The 24,765-nt window shown below is 31.3% G+C and overlaps 8 protein-coding genes across 8 annotated transcripts, besides 10 other annotated features; 3 read left to right on the forward strand and 5 right to left on the reverse strand.

The window, feature by feature from the left end:
• Positions 1-317: 317 nt before the first annotated feature.
• TVAGG3_0267350 (uncharacterized protein) lies at positions 318-2,120 on the reverse strand (the record flags this gene model as incomplete). Its single annotated transcript, XM_001583727.2, has 1 exon — positions 318-2,120. The coding sequence occupies one exon, from the start codon at positions 2,118-2,120 to the stop codon at positions 318-320; it is 1,803 nt and encodes a 600-aa protein (XP_001583777.2).
• A 289-nt stretch (positions 2,121-2,409) lies between these two features.
• TVAGG3_0267360 (uncharacterized protein) lies at positions 2,410-4,363 on the reverse strand (the record flags this gene model as incomplete). The annotated part of the gene is made up of 1 exon (XM_051228468.1): positions 2,509-4,356. The coding sequence occupies one exon, from the start codon at positions 4,354-4,356 to the stop codon at positions 2,509-2,511; it is 1,848 nt and encodes a 615-aa protein (XP_051098198.1).
• Positions 4,364-4,749: 386 nt separating this feature from the next.
• Positions 4,750-6,118, forward strand: TVAGG3_0267370 (uncharacterized protein; the record flags this gene model as incomplete). The annotated part of the gene is made up of 1 exon (XM_001583728.2): positions 4,764-5,237. The coding sequence occupies one exon, from the start codon at positions 4,764-4,766 to the stop codon at positions 5,235-5,237; it is 474 nt and encodes a 157-aa protein (XP_001583778.1).
• Positions 6,119-7,466: 1,348 nt separating this feature from the next.
• Positions 7,467-7,495: a terminal%2Cinverted (terminal inverted repeat of MuDR-4N1_TV transposon ID:TVAGG3_0267380).
• Positions 7,467-8,118: a mobile genetic element.
• Positions 8,085-8,118: a terminal%2Cinverted (terminal inverted repeat of MuDR-4N1_TV transposon ID:TVAGG3_0267380).
• An 846-nt stretch (positions 8,119-8,964) lies between these two features.
• Positions 8,965-11,668: a mobile genetic element.
• Positions 11,669-11,696: a terminal%2Cinverted (terminal inverted repeat of Mariner transposon ID:TVAGG3_0267400).
• Positions 11,669-12,970: a mobile genetic element.
• Positions 11,749-12,876, reverse strand: TVAGG3_0267410 (Mariner transposase; the record flags this gene model as incomplete). The annotated part of the gene is made up of 1 exon (XM_051228469.1): positions 11,749-12,876. One exon carries the CDS (start codon positions 12,874-12,876, stop codon positions 11,749-11,751), a length of 1,128 nt encoding a protein of 375 aa, XP_051098199.1.
• Positions 12,943-12,970: a terminal%2Cinverted (terminal inverted repeat of Mariner transposon ID:TVAGG3_0267400).
• Positions 12,969-15,562: a mobile genetic element.
• Positions 14,185-14,615, forward strand: TVAGG3_0267430 (MULE transposase domain-containing protein; the record flags this gene model as incomplete). The annotated part of the gene is made up of 1 exon (XM_001583729.2): positions 14,185-14,615. A coding segment is annotated over one exon (431 nt), but the record flags the coding sequence as incomplete, so codon positions are not given.
• A 234-nt stretch (positions 15,563-15,796) lies between the features above and the next one.
• Positions 15,797-17,486, reverse strand: TVAGG3_0267440 (ankyrin repeat protein family; the record flags this gene model as incomplete). The annotated part of the gene is made up of 1 exon (XM_001583730.1): positions 16,134-17,486. One exon carries the CDS (start codon positions 17,484-17,486, stop codon positions 16,134-16,136), a length of 1,353 nt encoding a protein of 450 aa, XP_001583780.1.
• A 142-nt stretch (positions 17,487-17,628) lies between these two features.
• Positions 17,629-20,946, reverse strand: TVAGG3_0267450 (GTPase activator protein; the record flags this gene model as incomplete). Its single annotated transcript, XM_001583731.2, has 1 exon — positions 17,655-20,945. One exon carries the CDS (start codon positions 20,943-20,945, stop codon positions 17,655-17,657), a length of 3,291 nt encoding a protein of 1,096 aa, XP_001583781.1.
• An 808-nt stretch (positions 20,947-21,754) lies between these two features.
• Positions 21,755-21,850: a terminal%2Cinverted (terminal inverted repeat of Maverick-3 transposon ID:TVAGG3_0267460).
• Positions 21,755-24,765: part of a mobile genetic element that runs on past the window's edge.
• TVAGG3_0267470 (protein of unknown function, DUF4106 family) lies at positions 22,454-22,784 on the forward strand (the record flags this gene model as incomplete). Its single annotated transcript, XM_051228470.1, has 1 exon — positions 22,454-22,784. A coding segment is annotated over one exon (331 nt), but the record flags the coding sequence as incomplete, so codon positions are not given.

Below are 24,765 nucleotides of genomic sequence, written 5' to 3' on the forward strand. Positions count from 1 at the left end.
AACAAAATGAATGATTTTAAAGATGCATTTTCCAATTTCTGATTAATCTTGGCATAGAAAGAGATCGCCTCGTAGGTGTTTTAACAATTATATTAGATTTGCACAGAAAAGAATATTTTAGTTAGGGATTAATTATGTATAGAGAGTGTCTAATGTTCATTTTTGAAAAATTTTTTTTCTTGTATATTATGATTGAACTATATAAAAGAGAAATTATGAACTAGCCATCATTGCATAGATTTAATTTTTGCAAATACTGATTAATAGTAAAACTGGACTTAAAAAAACATCATGATTAACATAATAATACAAACAATTTATTTAGTTTTATTCATTTTTTCTTTTAGTTTTTGTTTCATAGTTTCAAATCTAACATCATATTCGGCCTTCACTTCATCAATTTGTTGCTGTAATCTCTTATTCTTTGCTTCTGTAATTTCTTTTCTCGCTTGAACCAAAGCAGCTTCGAACTTAAAATGGTATTCTTCTTCCAGCTTTTGGCGTATCTCCATTTCAGTTTGTTTCCTTATTTTTGAATCCTCTTGTGGTTTATTTTGTTCTCTGATTCTATCATTAATCATTTGCCTTTGAATAATATTTTCGAGCTTCAATCTCATTTCTTTTTCTTTATTATAAGTTTTCACGGCATTTGTTAATTTTTCTCCCAACAGAACACTTGCAGTTTGTGATTCTTGGAGTTCAGTTTGTGCCTTCAAAAGTTCATGATGTGCTTCTGAGAGATCATGCTCTAATTTCTCATTTTTGAGACTAATTTCTGAAAATTTCTTTTTGTATCCTAAAATTTCTCTTTGAGAGTTTATTTTTACAGTTCTTAATTCATTTTGTGCATCTTCGAGTTGTTTTTTAAGTTCTTGTTCTTTGTACCTAAACATATCATGGACTTGATATAAACCTTGCAAGTTCTTCTCTTCTTCTATATCATTAAACAATCTTGCTTCTTTTAAAACAAGTTTCTTAGACAATAAATCAACACTGTTTTCTACTTGAGTGTAATGTTGATCCAAAATTGCAAATTTTTCTTTTTCTAATTCGAACTCATGTTTCTCTTTATCAAAGTTTTGCCTTTCTAAGTCCATCTGCTGCCTTGTATCTTTGAGTTTATCAACTTGTCTCCTTAATTTCATCCATGCTTCATCTATTTGATCTCTTTCTTGTTTGAAAGATTCTTTGATTTTCGCCAATTCGATTTTTTGTTGTTTAATTTCATGCTCCGACTGAATAAGAGCTTTTCTAAGCAGCTCAACATCTCCTTGTTCTTCTTTTAATTGTTGCTGTCTCATGATTTGTTCTTCTTTGTTTGCTAAGTATTCTGAAAAATTTTTCTCAAATTTAGATCTCGCTTCATCAAATAATTCTTTCTCTTCTTGGAATCTTTTTTGTTGAACTGTTAACACTGCGCGCTCATGTTCTATGAAAACAGCTTCAGTATTTGCATCTCTCGTTGGAGTTTCTCCATAATAATGTTTTGACATTTCAAAAACAGCCTTTTCTTCATCAAATGCTTCTTTTTGGCGTTGAAACATTGCAAGCTGCTCCATAAGTTTGCTTCTCTCGTTTTCGAGATCTGCTCGCATAGCTTTTGTTTGATCATCTTGATCTGTATCTTTTTTCATGGAATTTAATGTCTCTGCAAGCTGTGTTTGAGTCAGTTCAAGTTGTTCTCTTAATAATGTTTCTTGAAGAACCATACCGCTCTTTTCTTGAATGTATTTATTGAAATATTTTTGATATCTTTCTTCTTTTTCACGTAATGATCTATCTTGGAATTCAATCATTTTCTTTTCTGTTTCTAAACGTTCTTGTTGATATTTTAGCGCTTCTTCACGTTTCGAAATTGCTTCAATATCTTTATTTGTTCGATTTCGTAATTCTATAAGCTCGGCATTATCTTGTTCGTATTTCTTTCTTAATTCATGTAATTCATATGTCTGTTTATCTAACTCTTCCTTCTTTTGGTTTAATTCATCAAGCATTTTCTGCACTTCCTCCTTTTCAGGCAATGGTTTTTCTTCCTTAGGTGGCTCTGGTTGTTGTATGAGCTCGTTTGACTTTAAAACTGTTGTTTTTGGTGCAGAAAAGATACTAAAATTTCGTGTCATATAAAAATTCTTTTAGTGTACGTTAAAAAATTTTAGTAAAAAATCTCTCTTTATCTTTACTAACAAACATGATTGTAGAAACCATATGCTAACGGTGATGGTTTTCATCTCTTAATAGGCATCTTATATATTCGTTTCTAGTTCTAGAATAAGGATCTAGCATCAAAATTATTTTCAAATTTCCTTTTTTTATGAATTAAAATGATATTCTTAATATATGAAATGCTTATTTACATCTGATAAGATAGGTATTATCCAGTGAAATGAATGAAATTAGGAATATTTTTTAAAAAAAAATAAATTTGAAAATGGTTTTGTAATTAATAGATATCAAAAAAAAACTACTAAACATTTATAAAATTAAATCACAATTATAAGATTTCAGAATCTATATTTGAGTTTCATTATTTTCAATTTTCTGTTCTTCATGGTCATCAGATATTGCCGCTTGTTGTATTTCCTCTTTTTCTGCTTGCTGGTCTAATATTTCTTTGTTTTCTTCATTCTTATCTTCCATATTTTGATCATTTTCTTCATTTTCGTTTGATTGATCATTATCTTGATTAGTACTTTGCTTATCTTCCTGTTTTTCTGCTGTTTCGTTATTATTTTGGTCTCCTTCTTCCTTATTTTGCTGATCACTAACTAAATTTTCTTCAGATTTTTGATTTTCTTCTTCATTATTATTTGTAGTATCATTTGTATCTTGGTTTTCAGGAAGATTTTGATCCGAAATATTTTTGTCACTTTTTGGTTCCTCTTCAGGTTCACTTTTTGTGAGAATTCTTTTTCTTTCTTTTTGGCCGATAGATATGACTAATTGTGTATCACCTGATCTTGGAGGAGTTATCTTTGGTCCAGAGCTTGTTTTCATGGCACTTCCCGGAATAACTCTGATTCCTTCGATTAGCTTTGGTTTTTGAGGTTCTGGGAATATCTTTACCGGTTCCGTGTTCTCGTTTCTTTGGACTTTCGGATATACGACCTTTTTGAGAGATTCAATTGCATCTTGTTCCATTTTCAACTGAGCTCTGGCCACGTCGTAGTCTCTCTGAAGGAATATGATCTCCTGCTTAAGAATACTTGGATTTCCTTGTTGTATTTCAACTGGTTTCTCAGGTAAACCGAGTTCTTTCCTTTTTGCCGGAATTTCTCTTCTTTTATCCATCAATGCATTAATTGCCGATCTCATCCTCTGTTTCTCCATTGCAATCTCAGCGAATTCTTTACGAAAAGAGTCTTTATACTGGTCAATTGCGGCCATATCATCAATAATCTTTTGTCTTTCAGCTTTGAGCATTTCTCTGATATTATTTATGCGTCTCCTATCATTGTTAATGGCTTCTGACTCTTCATTAAGCTTCTGAACGCTTTGCATTAATAAAGATTTTTTATTTTCAACTTCTTGCATTTCTTTGTTAAGTTTTTCACGAATTTTATTAAGTTTTGTGGCCGCTCTTCTGTTCTGACGCTGTAATTCTTGATTTGACTGCTTTGTATTTTCAATTTGTTTTTCAATTTCAACCATTTTCTCAGATTCGTATTGCAAACGCTTTCTTCTTTCTTCCACAAGTTTCTGGTGTCTTTGAAAGAGTCCTTCGGGCGTATTTGCAAGTTTTTTGATTTTTACGATTTCTTCTCTCTTTTTTAGAATGATTTCGTAGTCTTCTTGGTTGAATTGGTCTTGCATTTTAATTTTCTCGTGGTCATTGTGGAGAAGATTAAGCTCATAGACCAATTCTGACCTTTCTTGTTGCATAAGTTCACGTTGGTTGTCAATAAACAGCTTATAGTCAAATAAATAGTTTCTGTATTTGATAATGCCTGGTATTGAATCTTCGAATTCGACTTTTTCCGGTTCATCGAGTGAATTTTCGTGATTAAATAGGCGAGAGCGCTGTCTCATCAAGAAATCATCTCTTCTTTTGACATATTCTATTGCTTTTTTGGTTAATTCTTCTTCTACTTTAGCATCTTCCTCAGCTTCCTTTTCAACTTGTGCCATATCTTTGGATAAGTTGTGACTTGTAAGCAAAACTTCCGCCATATCATTTGCAAGGTTTTTTTCTTCATTTTCTGCGTTGTTATACTTCTCTACACGTTCAAGTGCTTTTCTTTCATTAGTTTCAACTGGAAAATCTCGAAATTTTGCAGTAGGATGGTAAGTATAATCGATTGAAAGGCCCAATGACCCAAGATTTAGTTCATTTGATATCGCTGGGCTCCAATCAATCATCTCGAAAATTTGCGAAATTTGCAAAAAGTGACAAGATTTCAAGTTGAAATATGATTAAATTAAAGGATATGTATAATCTCTAACTTACATAAGATATAAATTCTTGATTTTGGAGCAATTTCGTCATGAATAAAATTAATTTTAATAATTTCTAGGTATTGAAGAAATTTACTTGTTTGTTTCTCTTTTTCATAAGTATTCTAATATGATTATGAGTATTTTTTACCCTATTGCAATGTAATGGCATTCGCGATTGCGATAATTTTCAGATTTTCAGAATGAAATCAAGGCATTTTACTTGCGTGTTTAAAGATATTTGATTGGTGACCGGAAATGTAAAAATTTATTATTTTTTTCCGTCAACGGAGAAAAAAATTTCATTTACGTTTATAAGTTATTAAAAAATAATGATGCTCTTTCTCCTTACATTCATTAGGAAAAATCATGAGTTGGATTTACCAGATGACAGCTTCGATGTAGATCTTCCAAGAACACCTTTCCAAACAATTGCTGCAACAACACCTTTAGCTACAGAATCGCGTTATGAACAGTATCAGGATGTTACTGTTACTACAGAGCCAAACTATACAGAACAAAATTTGCTTTATGCATTCATCGCTTTGGTCTGCGTTGCTGTTGTTGGTATCATTGCTTCTGTTACTTATTTTGTTATCAAAAAGCGAAATGCTGGCCAAGTTGCAGCATCAGCTAACGACCAAGAAGAGGAGTCAGGAGATGGCAAGCAGAATACAACACAAACACGAACAATAACAATGACAGGAACCCGTTCAATGCGTCAAACAATTCCATCCAGAACTACAACTGCAAATACAACAATGCATGCTAAATCTATTTATGCAGTTAATACAGTTATCCTGTAATTATTTTGTCTTCATAATTTATATGTTATTTCTTGTTTGTAACTACACATTCATTTCCTTATAAATGATAAGCAAATGATTGTTGCCAAATAAATTTCTTTTGTACATTTATGTTTATTTTTGAAAAATAAAGCTTGTAAACTCATTTTCATGATTTCAGTCTCTATAATGTACCATCTCCAACAATTTTGAGAGAATCTGGTTTAATTAGCTAAATTGGAAACTCAATTTGTTGAATTTTATAATTTTAATTTAATTTTGAGAGAATCTGGTTTAATTTAAATTTTTAATAAAATGACCAATTGTTACATTAGTCATTTAAGTACATTAGTTCTTTGGGAGTCCGATGTTTCATTAAGCAAATAAAAAAGCCAATTACAATGCGTTAAGTGTTGTCAGATTGATTGATGCATCTGATCAGAATTGTTCCAGAGAAGAAAATATGTGTTTAAAAAATATTGCATTCATTCTTCAAATTTAAATTATTGCTTGGCAAAAATATGATTAAGAAGATACGTGATAAGTATCTTTACCTAATTCAAGTTTTCGTTAATTTCCTATGATGAGAAATTCATACTTTTGCGCCCTTATAGGGAGAATGTCTATTTCGAAAAAAATAATCGTCTTTCGGTCTATTTCGAAAATAATCGTTCCGATCACGACGATAGACATTAAAATGCATAATTCCCCACCATAGAGTTATTTTAGATCCTTGACTTTTTAGGCGCTACTAAAGCATACTATTTGCAATCTATTTATATAATAAAAATACTATGTTATGCTTTTTTATGAGATTAATTAGAAGATTGCAAGACAAATTATGATATTTCTCACTATTTTCACATATAATCAGATAGCCTAATACTAATACTAACGTTTTGTAACTGTGCTATTGTGCTAATACATAAAAAGTATTATGCTTATTTAATTCTAAAAAAAAATATTGTGTTTATAAGATAACAATATATTATTTGTGCTAACATATACGAGAATATAACAATAACGCTGTTGTTTAGCCCAAATATATTGTATTTAATATAAAAAATATTATCAATTATTATTTGTGTTTGCAACGAGGCCTTTAATAAATACATAGTTTAAGGTGATGATTCACAATAATAAAATGTGATAATTCTCTTAATTTTTTTTATTATTATGAAATATTTAGTATATCATTAATATAATGGATGATCTGAATTGTATTAAGGAAATCTAAATCTATTCAATGATTAAAATTCGATATAAATCGAGTTAAATCACAATTGCATAAATTGATTAAGATATTAGGTAAATAGCTGTGGTATATCATTTAAATAGTAATGTTTATGAGTGTGTATATGCATAATTTGTGAAAAAACAGTTTTTTGTCTCATATTTCAAAGAAATATCAATAAATCGATTATTAGACAGAATGCTTCACCAGTAATGATTGCGTTACGTTATAAATTAACAATTTTGGCCAATCATTCATCTAAAATTGTCAAGAATTTAAAATTTGAATAAAGCTGTTGATTTTATAAGAGATATATATGAGAATTTATCTTTAAAATTAGTCACTTGCTATGATATATAAGTGGTTTATCTTAAAAGGTAATATCTATCAAAATTGATTACAAATTTTTGAGAAAAATCATACATTTTCGCAGAAATAACATTATATACAAATATTAAACTTGATCTACTTACTCAAAAATTCCAAATTAATTTTAGATTTATGATTTTCATAGATTTTTTAACAATTTTTGAATTTATTTTTTATTTTTTGAAAAAAATTTGGAAATTTCACATCATTATATCACGTTTTTACTATTTCAATAGTTATTTTTACGTTAAGTTGTAATGAATTTACTTATTTTTAAGTGAAAATATAAAATAATGTCAATATTTTAAAAATAATGAGGAATTAGCAAGAATGATCATTGATGTAACTCTTTCATATATCATCAATTACTACTTGTTCTTTTCATTTATAGTGAATGAATATGGTTGAATGCTGCTAACGTATTCATTAACAGCTAAAGTTGAGAACGGGAACATCAAATACTGATTCGAAACAGATTACATTGATGAACCCGTCTCTATTTAATCATTCAAAATTCATATTTCTCGATTATTATTACAAACTCTCTCAAATTAAGCAAATTATACATCATTTTATCAACATTACAATTGCAATCTACATTCAATACGAAATTCAAACGAAATTCTCCATTATTACAATATTTTGATGAGTGCGGGACAAATTTGCCAAGTGTCACTTTTCAATAACCTTAAATTACGCTTTTTTCATTTTTTTAAAAAATAGCCTTAAATTATATTTGAAGAAATTATGTCTATGATATATGTTTTATGCTAGAATCTTGGAGTTTTCATGCACTACACAAGAGCTCCAAGGTTCCAAGAGTGAATGCTCAATAGCAATTATAGAGATGTACCTTTTCAAAATGACTTTTACTGATTAAATTTAATCAATAGAAGACATTTTGAAAAGGTACCTTTACAATTAGATATACAAGAGATTCAAAGCTTCATTTCAGATAGATTTGAAACTTTGAAACTCTTGGTAGATTTTGAGTGAATGCTGACAATCATCTTTGAGAAGGTTTTCTTTAAGAAAACCTTCTAAAAGAGGTTTCTCAGGAGCCCTGAGGCTCCCTTTCGTAATGATTGGGAGCCTTGGGGCTCCTGAGACGAAGAATGGCTTCGCCGAATCTTTGATCAGCAGAGGCCAAATGAAAAGGCCTCTGCTGATGGATTCTCAGGAGCCCTGAGGCTCCCTTTCGTAATGATTGGGAGCCTTGGGGCTCCTGCAGCAGAGTATCGCTCCGCTCCATTAATTTTTTTTAAAAAAAGTGCCGTGTGGCAAATTTGTCCTGTTCCCTATTTTGATTCATAAATTAACGAAAATGAAATCTTTTATAAATTTCGAATAACCAAACAACGTATAACTCAAATGTACAATCAATAAATGAATTTCAAAGTTTTTTACAAATTCTTCCTTTATGCTCGCATTACACTACAGATATATTTTGCCAGGCAACTACTTTAAAAAATTCGATTTTCAGAAATTTTACATTCTTTTCTTGTTAAAATCGTTCTAATACTAGTGATCCAGATCACTGCTACGATAAACAAATATAGTGCTATTACTTTCTTACTTATTATGACTAAAAATTTATTTTTATTATTATTTTGTGCTTTATTTTTCATATATTCACTTCAGCATACTTATTTATCAGAATAATAGAGAGATTACAGGGTCATAATCCCATAAAAACTTCTTTATCATGATTAATATAATGAAAACTCACAAATTGTCATTTTATAGGATTTTTCAATATAAAATTATGATATATAGAATATGTTTAGTAAGTCTCCAAACAATCATCAATACATATCATATATAATGAAATTATGATTTTATATAAGAACTTGAACACTTTCTTTACTATATATTTACCTCAGCCTAGACGAGTTATGATCTATGCATATATTCATTCACTTCAAAATGCAATCTTTAATAATTTCGCCTTCTATCGTCGTGATCGGGACGATTATTTTCGAAATAGACCGAAAGACGATTATTTTTTTCGAAATAGACATTCTCCCCGCCCTTATATTTATAAATGACTATGTTTAAATCCGAAAAAACTTAGCATAGATCTATGAAGAATTAATAATATTCAAATTGATAATAGCTTGAAAACAAGAATATGATATCATAAATGGTAAAAAATGGGGTTGGCGTCCTAAGGCGTCCTAGTGTAAATTTCTCAAAATTGTGATATTTACATCACATTTTTGAGAGGTTTATGGGCGTCCTAAGGGAAAATTGAATAGCTAGGGCGTCCCGAATTTTCATTCTAAGATTTAAATATATTATATACTTAAGTATAATACAAGCAATATAAAAATTAAATTTTTATTATGTTAACTTATAAGAAATTTTTTTGAATTATCGTTGATTTATTGTAATCTTTCCAGGCTATACTTTTGAAATCAACTTTACCTGTCATACGCATTAATGTAGTAGATGTCCAGGTGTAGCTATTATATCCCAGCAACATTGGTATTTTATCATTGTAAGATATCAAAATGAAGCATTTTTTCAGATATAATTTTTCGTAAATTTTTCAAAAATAAGATGGTAAAAAAGCCTCGACTTGCTCGAAAAATAACAATTTTTTTACTTGTAAAAATAACCCTTTTACAGCATGGGCAGCTATTCAATCACTATTTCTTTTTCTAAAAGTATATTTTTCAAAAAAAATTAAGATCAAATTCGACAATTTCTTGATGAAAGCAAAAATATTACACATACTTCTAGATGCATGGGATAAAATATGCAATTATTCAATCAATTCGCATGATTTGAAAAAAAAATCTAAATTTGATAAAAATGTAGAAATTTTTTATTTTTAACTTGAGATTCGATTTTTTTGATCCAATTTGTGAATTTTTTTTGATCGGAATTTCAATTAATTTGTTGATCAAAAATGACCTCACAATGTTTGATCATAAGTGAAGTCATCTTCATGGGTATTTAGAAATTCCAAGAGAAATTGCTTATTTCTCGCAGATGTAATATCTGAGAAAATCGAATTTAAATATTCATAGAAACCCAAATCATTCTCCGGTTCGAATAATTCATCTGTTGCTTTTTCTGTTTTTTCTATGAATTTTAATAATTTGATTAATAAATCTTCATCAGGAAGAATTATTGCTGCATTTGTGATAAAATTCCATATTGAGGTAATATGGCAATAATTACATTTATAAAATGTAATTTTATCCAAAATTTTTTGGCAAATTCGCATAATAGCATTAATATTTGAAGCTGAGATTAAACCTGTGATTACTTCTGTAACTTTTGGAAAATCATCGCAATTTAATATCTCTTTATATTGAATTGAGAAATAAAAAAAATCAAATGGATTCATTTCTTCAATTTCAAGGAGATTGTAAAAATTGATAGAAGTGTTATTGCAACAAATTGTATTTGCAGCAAAAAATATCATTTGCTCGATTCCATTTTTGGAATAAATTTGCTGGAACAATGTTAAATTAAAACAGTTGCTTAATTTTTCTTCATTGTTTTCATAAAAAAGTAACAAGTTTGCAACTGAAATTTCAAAATTTTGATAATTGCCAGTTATTTCAGTAAATATATATATTTGCTTTTCTTCATCTAAAAATGGCAAATATTGATTTGCAATATTAACTAAAGTTTGGGATAAATTGTTCCAGTTTGATTTTACAATTTGTGAGCACATTATGTAATATGTAAATTTATCCGCTTTGTAGGAATTTAAAATTGTTTGTTGTTCTGTTTCAGTTAAATTACTGAATTTTTCAAGATTAATATTGTGATAAAAAATAGAATCCTTGAAACATTCTGATATCTTTTCAATGTTTAAAACGGATGCTAAAAAATGTAAAAGAACTTCATCAGTCACTGTGATTTTTTTGAAAAATTTATCCCAATTCAAGCATCCAATTGATCTTTCTGTCATTGTACTTATGCATTGATAAAGTTGATTTAATGAATCCGAAGAATAATCATTATGCTTGACTAGTTGAGTTAGTTGATACAGACTGTCGTCAGCCATTTTAAAAAAATGAATAAAATTGTATAGTAAATTATATTTGTGAAATTTGTGACGCTACATTCAATCTAAGACCAATATCTCAAAGAATTCCTCATTTAAGTATTACTTTTCATTGTTTTTTAAAAAATATCTTTGCTTATTTGTTCACTTTTTTGACATTTATTATATGCTTTTTATCATATTTCCGATGATATGAATATATATTCTATATAAGAATGACGCTACATTCAATCTAAGACCAATATCTCAAAGAATTCCTCATTTAAGTATTACTTTTCATTTTTGATTCAATTTTCGAACGGTTTTCGTAAATTTTGCATCATTTCATTTTTTAATGGGAAAATCATCTATATTTAATCAAAAAAGAGCAAACTTTACAGACGAAAATAAAATATTTATCAGGGAACAATCTGATAAATACCAAAAATCAACATCGAGAGATGAAAAAACGAATATAATCAAACAAGTTCTTCAATATTTTAATATTAAATACACCGAAAATGAATCTAAAGCTGTCAGAAGATATTTTAGTTATATTGCAGTTAAAAATATTCCCGCAGTTACTGGAAAATATCCTGATACAATTGTTCGCAAAGATATGCTTTATTCGCATGATCATACAAATATTATTAATTCAAATAATATTGAACGTTACTACCGTTGCATCGATCATTCTTGTCAAGCACGTTATTTAGTTAAAATTGAGAACAGTTCAGTTTCCGAAGATTTACAAAAGGAACATATACCCGAATGCAGACAATTTAAAAAGTTACAAAATGAAAAAAATGATCTTCATAAATCAATGACTCTGACAGAAATATATAGGGTGTCCAAAGGTGTGTTTAGCACAAACCTGAATACTGCGAATAGAAATAAACAAGTTACATATATATAAAGTTTATTTAAATATAATCACCATTGGATTCAATCACGTGTTCGCAGCGATCGATCCAGGCTTGAAAGACACGCTTTAAATCATCATGAGAAAATTGCTCAAATTGCTCTCTTACAAAATTTTCAAGATCATCTGGACTCGCGAATTCGCGTCCTTCAGCTCTCTTTTTTAGCGTGCCGAATAAATAAAAGTCAGAGGGTGCAATATCAGGTGAATAAATTGGGTTTGGAACAACTTTGACATTGTTTTCCACCAAGTAATTCATTACCTTATGACTTTTGTGAACTCTTGAATTATCAAAATGAATTGCAAACTTTTGTTTTTGTTGTTTGGATTTCTCAAACTCATCAGAATTGATAATTTGAGTAAGAACATTGTCAATTAGATACTGAGCATTCATCGTATTAGGTTTTTGAAGAATATCAATTGCGATGATGCCATTCACGCCCCAAAAAACCGACAACATCATCATTGGTGTGTCAATTTTTTTCTTCGGGAATGTTTGCGGATTTTCATCCTTCGGGATCCACATGATTTTGGCTTCTGTTGCATATTGAAACCAAGACTCGTCCCCTGTTACTAAAAAGCGAAACTTCTTGGATTGATACGCACCCAATATAGAGAGGAGCTCTTTCGAAGATTGGACTCTAGATTTTTTTTGAACTGAATTAAGGTTGTGCGGAACCCAACGTGTATACGCTAGTTTGTAGTTCAAATAATTGTGCAGATAATAACTGACTGTTGTACGTGGTATCTTTGTCATCTCCTCTATCCTTCTGAGTGATGCTCTTGGGTCTTCATCTAGCGCTTGAAGAATTGCTTTGATTTTTCTTTGATCCGGCGATTTTTTGTCAATTTTTATGATGGGCGCCTTTTTGTTCATGAAGTGATACATCCTAACATGATACGTTACAGTGGAATAGCTAGGAGCATACATACCGAAGCATTTTACCAATGTCTCGTAGATTTTTTTACAGTCTTTGCATTTTTTTGCAAGAGCGAGGATGTTTTCTTTATGATTCATTAAAAAAATGAAAAAAATCCCGCCAAAATTTCCCGCGAAACCGCCTCTTGTCTCAAAATTCATTTTATATCCCGGCATGGCGCCAAAATACAACATACTCATCATATACATATATTCATATTTTATTATATATTTATAATCAGCATATATCTCCTTTAATAGTCTCATATAGAGCGCTGTGCTAAACGCACCTTTGGACACCCTATACAATAAGGCAATGGCAAAATTTTCTGAAGACAACGGCACTTTTCAGCAGATTAAAAAATTTATGACAGAAACGCTGTTGGTACTGATGAAAACCCATTAATTAAAGATTCATTGGTCAGGGAAGTTTATAATAAGTCCAGAAAATTTTCTGTTGGAGAAAAAATTACAGACGATGAAATTGCTAATTTTTGTTTAATAAATGGCGAGCAGTTTTTCATTGGCCATGATTTTCAAGCAAATTGTGAGACGATGTTTTTTGGTTTTGAGAAGGCAATTCAATTTGCAAAAGAAGCCACAGATTTATTTCAAAAACAAAAAAAAAAGGACAGATGCTAACAATTATGATTTGTGAACCTTCAACAAATCAATATCTACCACTTTTATTTATATTCATGAAAAACCGCACATTTGAATCTTATAAGAAGGCATTTGAATATATTTTTACTGTCAAGGGTATTCAATTTTCAAAGCTAATTCAAATTCATTGTGATTTTGAAAAGGGAATGATAGAGGCACTTCAACAAATTTTCCCTAAAGTCCGTATAATTGGATGCCTATTTCATTTCAAACAAGCTTTACACAGGAAACTTGTAGCACTTTATACAAAAAATTTCAATACTTTACAAAATTCTTTATTTAAGCTATATTCTATTACTTCATCATGTCTCATGAAGAATTTGTACTTACAATGCATATAATTAATCAAAATAAGTTGATTCGATCAAAGATTATATTGATTATTTCACAAAGTTTGTTGCCGCACTACAATTTAATATCTCAATATAATAATGCAACTGCAATATTCACTAATGATTGCCTCGAGAGTATGCATTCAGAATTTTCTTCGTTAAAACATCCAAACATTTATGAAGCTATTAAGAAGATATCTCAAATCCAATTAGATAAAATATAACGCCATCAAAAATAACCAGAAGATCGAGCGCCATATAAAAACCGTTATCACTGATAGCTACAAAAATTATATTCTTGACTGCTTTCAAAAAGAACTTGAGAAAACAATTTTTTCTATCAAACAATACAACGTAAGGATCTTTCTTTGGCTCAGAACGAGATTTCTCCATATGGTTCCATAGAATCGAGTTCATTGTTCGAAAATATTCCAGTTCATGATGCAGATATACTCAAATCGATCGATCTAACAATAAAGATACAATGATCACTAAGTTTATTAATGAAAAAGAGAAAAAAATTATGGCATTATTTAATGAAACATTAAATCATCCAGATTTTAATTCATCCACTCCAATTCAAACTAATTTTGAGCAAGCCGATACAAATCAAGGTTCAGATGCTCCAATTCGCTCCGAAAATTCAAATATTGCAGACTCTACAGATTTAGAACCAGAAAATCAAAACCATCCTTCTACAAATCAAATGTCTAGTAATCTAGAACATAAGCTGGACCTTCTTGATCATATTGAAAAACAATTATCGAAAATGCGCTCGTTATTGGGAATTCTTCCTACTACAAATGCTATTGTTGGGCCGTCAAAACAAGTTTCAGTTAATAGCAAGCAAAATTCTGAAAAAAATAAGAAAAAATCTTCCATAACAACAAAATCAAACAATAAAAAACAAAATTCATCCGACAATCCTCCTAAACGTAAAGCTCCTATTTCGGAAAGATTCCCAGCGATAATAACTTATATTTTCAAGTTCATCGAAAGAGATCGAAAAGCAAACGTTCCACATTCTACAGAGAAAAAGAATTGTATATGAAGTCTAATTCCTTTTATAACTACTATATTTTTATTCTTATGACTAAAAAATAATATATTATTTAACAATTTTCATTTTTTTCTTTTAACAATTTCGTTTTATTTCCATTTATTGTTAAATGATTTTTAGCATACACTTTTCTTTGTTCATCTTCTAAATACAATTTATTTTTTCTTAGATATAATTCTATTCATTCAATTCGATCGTCATTTTTCAGTACATGATCGTAATTTTCAATTATTGATCGCGATTTTACTTCAGAATTTGTTCGCAATATTGCTTATCAAAATTATATCTCTATTCTCTCATTTCTGTTTAGTCAATATCATTACACTCCTATTGTCTAATAACATGCTATTAATTTTCTTAAAATTAAAAAAAAATATCAACTTTTAAAAACAGAAACTTAACATCCTTAGGTCAATGGATTTTGATGTGAGATACATTTAATCTGTTTTTCTTTTTTATTTTAAATAATTGAATATTTATAGTTGTTATGGGTCTTACATCATGTAAAACGAATTTTCTTAAAGTAAATTTACTTTTTCTTCAATCTTTCTTACATATTTATTAAAAAAATTATCCAAAAAAGATGTTTTAGAATGAAAAAAAATAGAAAAATCTTCATTTATAGTCTTCTTGAATGTATACGTTTTGATTTTTTTCTTTTTTTAAAAATTCAATTTCTAGAAAAATCGAGAAAAAATCATTTTCTTCTATTTTTTTAGGACGCCATACCCATTGAAATCTCCTCTCAGGACGCCATAAACTATTCAATTATGGTGTAAACTTCTCAAAAATTGAATAGTTTACATCAGGACGCCTTAGGACGCCAACCCTTTACGCGCCCATCATAAATATATTACACGAAATTGAGACGAAATCTCAATTTCGTGTAATATATTTTGTATTCTATTCTACCTTCAATTATAAGTTCAAAAATATAAATTACAGGAATTGAAGAGGGTCAAGTCACTTTTTGAAATAAAAAGAAAGAAAAATGAGGTAATTTTTTGTTTATCCTAAAATTATTAGTATAAAATTTTGACTATGACGATTATATAAAAATTTTCAAAAGTTTATTTTTTTAATGCCCTTATAAAAAGCACTGACCCCGCGCCACCAAATCCTTTCCAAAAGGCCATGTTTCACTCTTGTTGCAAACACTCTTCCCACTCCTTTAAGCGGAATGGTTATTTCGCATTTTTCTCCCAAATTTATATCTAAATTCACAATGCAATCTTAATCTAAATTCTTGAAGTTCATCTACTTCTCATCCTTATTGTTTGTTCAAACTTAACTTACTGATTAATAAAGAATTACGTCATTTTTATTTTTTTTCAAAAAAGTGACAGGTCTTCTCAATTCCATGTAATATATTTTTGAAAACGTTAATTGAATGTAAATAGAATCCATTTAGATTACTTGGCTCCAATAGATTTTAGATAATCTCTGACTTCACTATCTGCATAAATGAGTGGAGTTTTTCCATCATTAGTCTTTGCTTCTTTATCAGCTCCAACTGAGATAAGATATTTAACAACTTCAAGATGACCATTATCTGATGCAATAATGAGTGGAGTATATCCATCCTTATCCTTTGCTTCTTTATCAGCTCCAACTGAGATAAGATATTTAACAACTTCAAGATGACCATATCTTGATGCTAAAATGAGTGAAGTCCATCCATTTTTAGTCTTTGCTTCTTTATCAGCTCCAACTGAGATAAGATATTTAACAACATCAAGATGACCCCATTCTGATGCAAAAATGAGTGGAGTATATCCATCATTATCCTTTGCTTCTTTATCAGCTCCAGCTGAGATAAGATATTTAACAACATCAAGATGACCCCATTCTGATGCAATAATGAGTGGAGTCCATCCATTTTTATTCTTTGCTTCTTTATCAGCTCCAACTGAGATAAGATATTTAACAACTTCAAGATGACCATTATCTGATGCAATAATGAGTGGAGTATATCCATCCTTATCCTTTGCTTCTTTATCAGCTCCAACTGAGATAAGATATTTAACAACATCAAGATGACCTCTTTCTGATGCTTTAATGAGTGAAGTCCATCCATATTTATTCTTTGCTTCTTTATCACAGCCGCATTCAATAAGTGATTTGACAAGATTAAGATTTCTTTTGTCACTTGCAACATGAAGTACATTCATTTCATCCCATTTTGTCTTTTTCCAAAGTCCTTCTTCACAAGCCTTTGAAATCATTTCGCGATTGCCTTGAGAAGAAAGTTCTTCAAAGAATTGGTAAACACTATCAAAATCATTAGTTGCCTTAAGTGATGATAATTTAGTTAAAAACTCTCTCGAAAAGTTGTGAGTTTTATTAATTGGGGTTACTGTTGTTTCTTTGGCCGCATTTTGTATTTGATTTTGTAATGTTTTTAATTCTGTTTGAAGTTTTGTGATTTCTTCTGTAGAATCACGCAACTCTTTGTCTTTTTGATTTATAAAGTCAATTATCCCATTAAATATATGGAATTTCATGTATTTTGTGACAGATTTAAGAATTGAAACAACTTCATCGAAATTTTGGATAGTAACATTTGCGTTTCTTGTACAGAAATATAATTTGTTGGCTTTGAGAGTCGATGAAGACTGTTTGAGAAGAGTAATGTACTGATCAGCTGTTAATTGTGAATATTTCATGATTGTTTTGATATCTTCGATCTCAAATGTATCGAAAAAGTTTTCATTCTTAATATAATCGCTGATATGAGCAGCAATGTATTCGAAATTCAAATTCATGGCCTGATTCGATTTTTTTGAAAAGTCGTAACTTTACAAAAAATCTGAAAAAAAAATTAAAATCGAAAATTAGATTAAAAATAATCTCATTGCTATATGTTTTATGAAAATGTATAAATGAAATTTCAATTCTGATAAAAATTAAAAATTTAAAATAATTTGTTTACTTTAATCGAGTGAAACTGCTTGGTCAAAAGTATTATCCTTATCGTTAGTCATTTCCCACAAAGTCTTTCTTGAATTCAAAACTTTGTCAGAAGGAAGCATCTTGATGCCAGCAGTGAATTCTCTTGCCAATACATCAGCTTCAATAGCTGTATATCTGATGAATGCTGGTAATGCTTGTGCAGAAATGACTGATTTACCTCTTAATGAGCCAAACCACTTAACTCCAGTCTTTTGGAATACGTGGACGGCGAATTTAGCATGAGGTAATGGATATATAACGATATGGGCGTGATTGAACTGAGATGTGATCATGGAAATATCATATTCCACTAAATCTTCACTCCAAAGGACATGAATTGAATCATTACCGATATGTCTCTTCTTGTAAATGTTTTTACCGTTGGAAAGAGCTGTTTCAATGAGAGTTGAAACATGCCACATCAATTCATGCTCCATATTCGCGTAATAGCATGTCTTTCTACCTGTGGAGAATCCAATGTTATCAAGGCCACCTGTAAATGATGGATGATTGGCGAGATCAATTGGATATCCGATTTGTTTGATGAAATTGTAGAAAGTTGGGGACGCTTCTCCAAGAGTATTAGCGAGAAGCTGTTCCTGGTCTCTCTGGTTGTAGCCGACATAGATAACTGCAACTTTGTGGCCACTTCTGACTTGAATGTCGAAAAGTGCCTTCAATTCGTTGGATGCGTTCTCCTTATCAAGCATTCTGTAGACAGATGGCTTGAGAGGATCGATATAACCGAAAGCTTGCAAAACATTTGCAGGATTAATAAGAGTTGGAGCAGAATCTTCTTCTTTATGCTGGCTGTCTTCAACAGGAACTTTAAGAGGCGATGAGACCTCTCTGAGGGTTTCTGGAAGAGCGTTGAATGGTTTCAAAGTAGATTTGTCTCCCCAATCATTCTGATCGTCGTAAACTGGATGAGGAATGTCACATTCTGTCTTAGGAATGAATATTTCGTGGCGAGATGTTGGTATTGCGCTCTTGCAGACAAATTGAGAGTTTCCGGACTCCGATTTGATGAAAAGCTTAACGCTATTACTCTCTTTGTTGAGATTGGTAATAATCGTTGTCTTTTCAGATGTAATAGCGATTGATTTCGGATCTTCATTCTTCATATCGAAGTGGTCATCAATGAAGTTCATTCCTGCCTTGAACGGATATCTAAGGAAGTTCTCGAGGAACAATTTCCTTGGATCTTCGAATCCTTTCTTATTAAGAAGTCCTTTGAGATGTGGAAGGTAATCGTTGAATCGGATATACGGGCATGAAACCATGAGCCTTACAGCAATCATTGTATGCCTTGGAGATTCCTTTGCGAGGCAAGCATCGACAATGGAAATAATTAATTCATCGGAAACCTGATCGACTTCGGAAAGGAAAGAGAGTGTCTGCATCTCATCATCAGTGAGTTGCAGAATCCTGGAAATTATGAAGTCTTTAAGTTTGGTATAATCTCTACCGCGAAGAGAATCTTCAACGAGAGCTTGGATGGCAGCAGCAAATACATCTGGACGGTTTTCTGGTGGCGCTATATTGTAAATGTTTGAGATATCAGAATAATATTCCATATATGAGTTGGAATACTTCTTTCCGAATCCCAACGTATTGGATAATTCAACGCATTGCTCATGAGAAATGCATCCTGTGATTCTGAGACTGGCAAATGCATTTGCGAAATTTGTTGCCAAAGGAGTAAGAGATTTGATCTTGTTAACAGCAACAAGGAAGAATGGAGCAGCTACTGAAGCGCATGGGAGGTTCAGTCTGATGATATCTGCAAGGGCGGCCGTACATAAAACTAAATCTTTATCGTTGAAAGATTGAGTGATGATGAACGATACCCACTTCTTGTAAACATTGTTGGAAATACGATACTGAAGGAACGGATCACTGAAAATTTTTGTAAATGTCTTAATAACGGTCTGTGAGAGTTTCTTCTTCGCGAAAATGCGTGGAATGAATATCCAGCATAAGTCTGGCTTCGGATCTTTCTTGCACAATGCTGACGGACATAATTCGAAAATATCCAAAACGCGATTTATGAGTAAACACGAAAGAGATGACGATTTCGCGTCGCACATGATGTCTATGTTATGGATGTCGTAAGGTTTTTTGAGATCTTGTGCGTCAAATCCGAGATTTTCGAATTTCAAAGTTGATTCTTCGCCTTCGAAGAAAGTATTTGCGTATTTCCAAGGAGTATTGATTAATGATGGAACTCCCTTGTGGAATTCGACAAGATTGGCAGCCATTGTCTTGCAAATTACAGTACTTGTTGTTATTGAGTTCGAAAACTCCTCTAAGGCCTTTGTATCTATTGTTGTGATATCAAAGAAGTACAAACATGCAAGAAATGTTATGAAATATTGAGCTGTATTGTTGGAAGAGTCAATAAGATTATATGCAGCGGAAAAGAGCTCTGGATTCAATACATTTGAGTCGTAAAGGTAAAGAATGTATGTTATTGGAAGGTATGAGTTGATGCATGATGGGATTATTTCTTCAAAGTGTTGAATTAACTCAATTTTATCGTTTTCATCCGTAATTTTTGCCCAAATGTATCTGAAAAATGCAAGTGGCTCTGGGATCTCAATAGCGGAGTTCCTTAAGAACTCAATTAAGATATAAATAGCGTTATACGGAACAAATTGTGGTTTTGTTTGCTCTGCCTTCACAGCTGCGATAAACGACTTAAAGTATACTTGGAGAACTTGCTTTCCTCTCTCATCTTCGAACAATTTTGGAAAGTTTCCTAAAATAAATTGAATTTTCTCTGTTGAGAGCAATAAAAGCTTGCCAAACAAATCGGTTCCGAATTGGTCAAGATAATTATATTGTTTTATGTATTCAAAGAGCTTAAAATCTGTTGGTTTGATATTTCCGAAAGTTTCGAGAAGATCTATAAAGACTTTGCGAATAGATAGATAAAGGGATGAAGTTACATCACTTTGGGTAAACAAAAGAACAACTTTGATGACTTCACATACATTAGAAGGTGCAATTTTATATAACAATCCATCCTGAATAATGGTATTAATAGTAGCAGCGTAGACAAAGTAATCGGCAAGTTGAAGCTGAACGTTGCCGAATTTACTTGGTTGCACAGGAGCCAATAATTTTGAGAGTGCGGAAATGTAATTTTCGCAAGGTTGGAGATAATCATTTACAACTGTGGACTTGATCTTAACATCTTGAAATATTTTTTCTGTCTTTGAAATATCTTGAATAACTTGCTTCTTTTGGGGACCTAAAACTTGATTCATTAATTTTATTTATTTCACTTTTTAAAGGTAGTCTCACAAAAATACGTTATTTTCCCGATGCCTTGGAAGCAGCTTTGCAGGTTACCCGTAAGGTAACCAGTAGAAGTTTCTGAGCAAGGATGAAGAAGATTAAAGAGCCTTTTTATTGCAAACGCTATATTTGTAAGTGTCTTTGTAGAACTTCTCATAAATTCAAAGATTTCCAAAAACGAATTTTTCGATTTTGATATAATAAATGATATTTAAACAAATTATAGATGTGTTTGCAATTAAAAAAATCCGAGTTAACTACAATATCTTCAATTTTTGTCGTTCACTTTTTCATGTCATACTGATAGCAAGAATACTCACCCAATTTGGTTACACTTCATGATAGTTTGAAGTAAAAAAATGCCACAGTTTTTTTTATTTGATATCGTTATCTAAATTTTGTACAGAAATGAAATAAATTATAATATGAAACGTGTGTTATTATGCTTGTTGGGAAACAATCCAATACTTATGTCTGAATGAAATGATTATTTCTAAGTAGTAGGATATGACGGGTTTTGTGACTTTTTTTGTAAACGTAAGAATTCATACAATATCGAGCGATTTTGTATCATTTTTTTTAACATATGAAGTAAAAAATGTATGATTCTTACGGTTTTTATTCTTACGTTTTTGAATAAATCAAGATTTAAAAAATTTTCAAAATTGTAAGACATTTACACTCAGCCCATACATAATGAAATAAAAAATAATTTTTTTAAAAAATAAACTTTAAAAATTCATGTCTTACGAAAAATTAAAACTTAGTTATGTTTATTAAAAAAAAAAAAAAAAAAAAAAAGGTAGTGGGGCTTCCAGGCACTTCGTGCCTTCTAGCCCTGATGATGTTTAGTAATAAATGAAGTTTTTTATTCGGAAAAATTGTTAGTCTTCTGGGTCGAAAACATTATATATAATGTGTCGCTTTTCACAAATTATATATGTTTTCATGTTTTGTCAAACATGAACGTACATGTTTTGTCAAGACTTCTTCGTAAATGTTTTGTCAAGACTTCTTCGTAAATGTTTTGTCAAGACTTCTTCGTAAATGTTTTGTCAAACATGAACGTACATGTTTTGTCAAGACTTCTTCGTAATGAGTGTAAATGACCAAAAATATAATTTAGGGTAGAAGGTTAGATCTAACCTCTTTTCTAACCTCTTTTCTACCCTCTTGAATTTGTCATGATTTCTTCGTAAATGTTTTGTCAAACATGAACGTACATGTTTTGTCAAGACTTCTTCATCGTAATGAGTGTAAAGGACCCAAAAATAAAGTTTAGGTGAAGAGGTGAGATCTCACCTGTTTTCTCACCTCTTTTTTCACCTCTTGAATTTTCATGATTTCTTCGTCATAGGCACGGAGATAGGACGGTTATTTTACAAAACTAACAACACGTTGACCGAGTAGTTTTTTGTGCTGAACAAAAAGTGTCATATAAACATCTGTCAAAAACCGCTTTTTAACTTCACTTAAAATGCCACGTAAGCTACGTAAGAATATACGTAAGAGGAAGAGAGCATTGAAACATCCAATAGTAAAACTAACACCACAACAACAGTTGCAACAACAAATTATGAATGACCCCACTATGTTGCAACAAATGTCAAGCAACCCTATGCTTTTAAACCGAGTTATTGGTGCACAGAGTGGAGGTTTAAGAGCGGCACTTTTAGCGAAAATGGCAGGCTATGGTGGAGCTGCAGACGGAACAGCTTATAACCCTCAAAGTCAAATGAATTTGAGTTCACTCAAAAATCAAATAACAGATGTCAAAAAGTCAAACATAGACATACAGAAACAAATAAGTGAAAACGAAAAGAAACTAGAATATGACAGACACACAAAGAAACTCAATGAGTTAAACGTAGAAAAAGAAGAAAGAAGAACAACTGAAAGAACTAAGTACAGAGGAATATGCGAAAAAAGTGTCAGAAAAAGCAGCAGAAGTAGCAAAAATGGAACAAGATGTTATAAATTTGAAAAACCATACTACTCAATATAAAGTACTGAAAGATGAAGAAATAAAACAAAAAGCCCTGAAGACATATATGGATAGCGATGAGTATAAAAAAGAAGTTGAAGCAAATGTAAAGGCAGAAAAACTTTTACAGTTGCAAAACCAAACCGTACAGTATGAAAACTTAGCACAGAAAGTAAAAATAACGACGCAGCCATGCAAAAGGCAATGAAAAGCGCAGAATATATAAAAGCTAATAATGACTGGTTAGATGCCCAAGCCAACGCTAAAGCAGCCCAACTTATAGGGTCAATAAGACAAAAATACAAGCGGATGAAGACAGTTCAAATGAAGCTTTAATGAATGCTGACTTTAAGAACGCTTCTGAAGCCTCTATAGTAAGGTGAAACTAGTGAACGACTTCTCATCTGAAAAGAACTGAAGTCTGAAGGTTTCGACAAAGAGTTAAGAGAAGTAGCACAAAATATGACGAAAATAACAGATGCAGCAACGAGACAGGCAGTTCAAAGTGCCTATGACGCCGTTAGAGCAACTGTTGTGGAAAGTCAAGAAAAAGAGTTACAACAGACCAAAACAGACCTAGTAAATGCTTTCTTAAAACGAAAAGTCAGGTAGGACATTATGCTGCAGATGGAACATATGTGCCAGCTGGTGGAACTTATATACCAGCTGGTGGAACTTATATACTAGCTGGTGGAACTTATATACCACCAAACCAAGAGAAGCACCTGCACCAGGACTACCTAAAACATTTACATCGTCACATGGACACAGAGCATGCACCACAACAACAAAAAACCAACAGTTCAAAATCCAGCACCACAACCAACAGTTCAAAACACTGCACCACAACCAACATTCAAAACACTGCACACACAACAACAAACAGAGCAAGGACATAAAAGAAGTAGAGAACAAGGAAACCAAGAATTCTTAAAAATGCTTAAGGAAGACTATGGTTACAGATACTCTTGACTTTAGTGACAGATATAAAGAAGCTATTAGAAATTCAAGGAAGGAAATACTGACCCGAACCTTATTAGCTTTATGGTTCAGCACCAAATGGATATAATTTCAAACCTGGAAATAAACAAGCTCGCTAAGGGATATGATTTAATAGCATATCAAAATGACATGACTGAATTTACTCCGAGATATTTGGTGTCAGAGCTAAATGATAATTCAACTCTCTTCATGAAACGCGTAAAAATAGAGACGGAACGAAAAGAAGAAAGGTTTATGAGTCCGGATGACTTAGATAGGGACTTGTTAAAAACGGTCTGGGAATATATGAAATGCCAGCAATGATGAGTAAAGAAACTCCACAGAAGAAGTTCAGATACAACCAGACATGGAAAAAATAGTTCAGCAACAAACAGCTAGAAGAGCCTGAAGGAAACAACAAGTCCCTCCTTTGGAAACTAACTTCACAGAACTAGATGAAGATTTGGAACAGCCGAAAAATCTTGACCCTCAACAAGAGTATGCGGAGAATATGGAATCTTTCCAAGAGTCTAAGAAAAATTCGGCTGACATAGTAGAAGAATATCGAAAAATGTTCGCCGACATACAAAAGACTCCAACATCAGATGAAAATATTCAGCATAGAATGGAAGTACTGAAAGAAAATGTACGCAAATACAACAATCCTTTTTACTTACGACCATATAACGTTCAATCTTTGGCTGAACTCGGTGAAAATAAAAGTTAAATTTCAACAAAACATATAGAAATGAAACATTGTTTAAAGTTCATTCAGAACTAACCAATATGGAAACAAACCTACTTTTGTTTCTGCAGACCTATGG

This window comes from Trichomonas vaginalis, chromosome V (assembly GCF_026262505.1).
Source record: "Trichomonas vaginalis G3 chromosome V, whole genome shotgun sequence".
Lineage (NCBI taxonomy): Eukaryota > Parabasalia > Trichomonadida > Trichomonadidae > Trichomonas > Trichomonas vaginalis.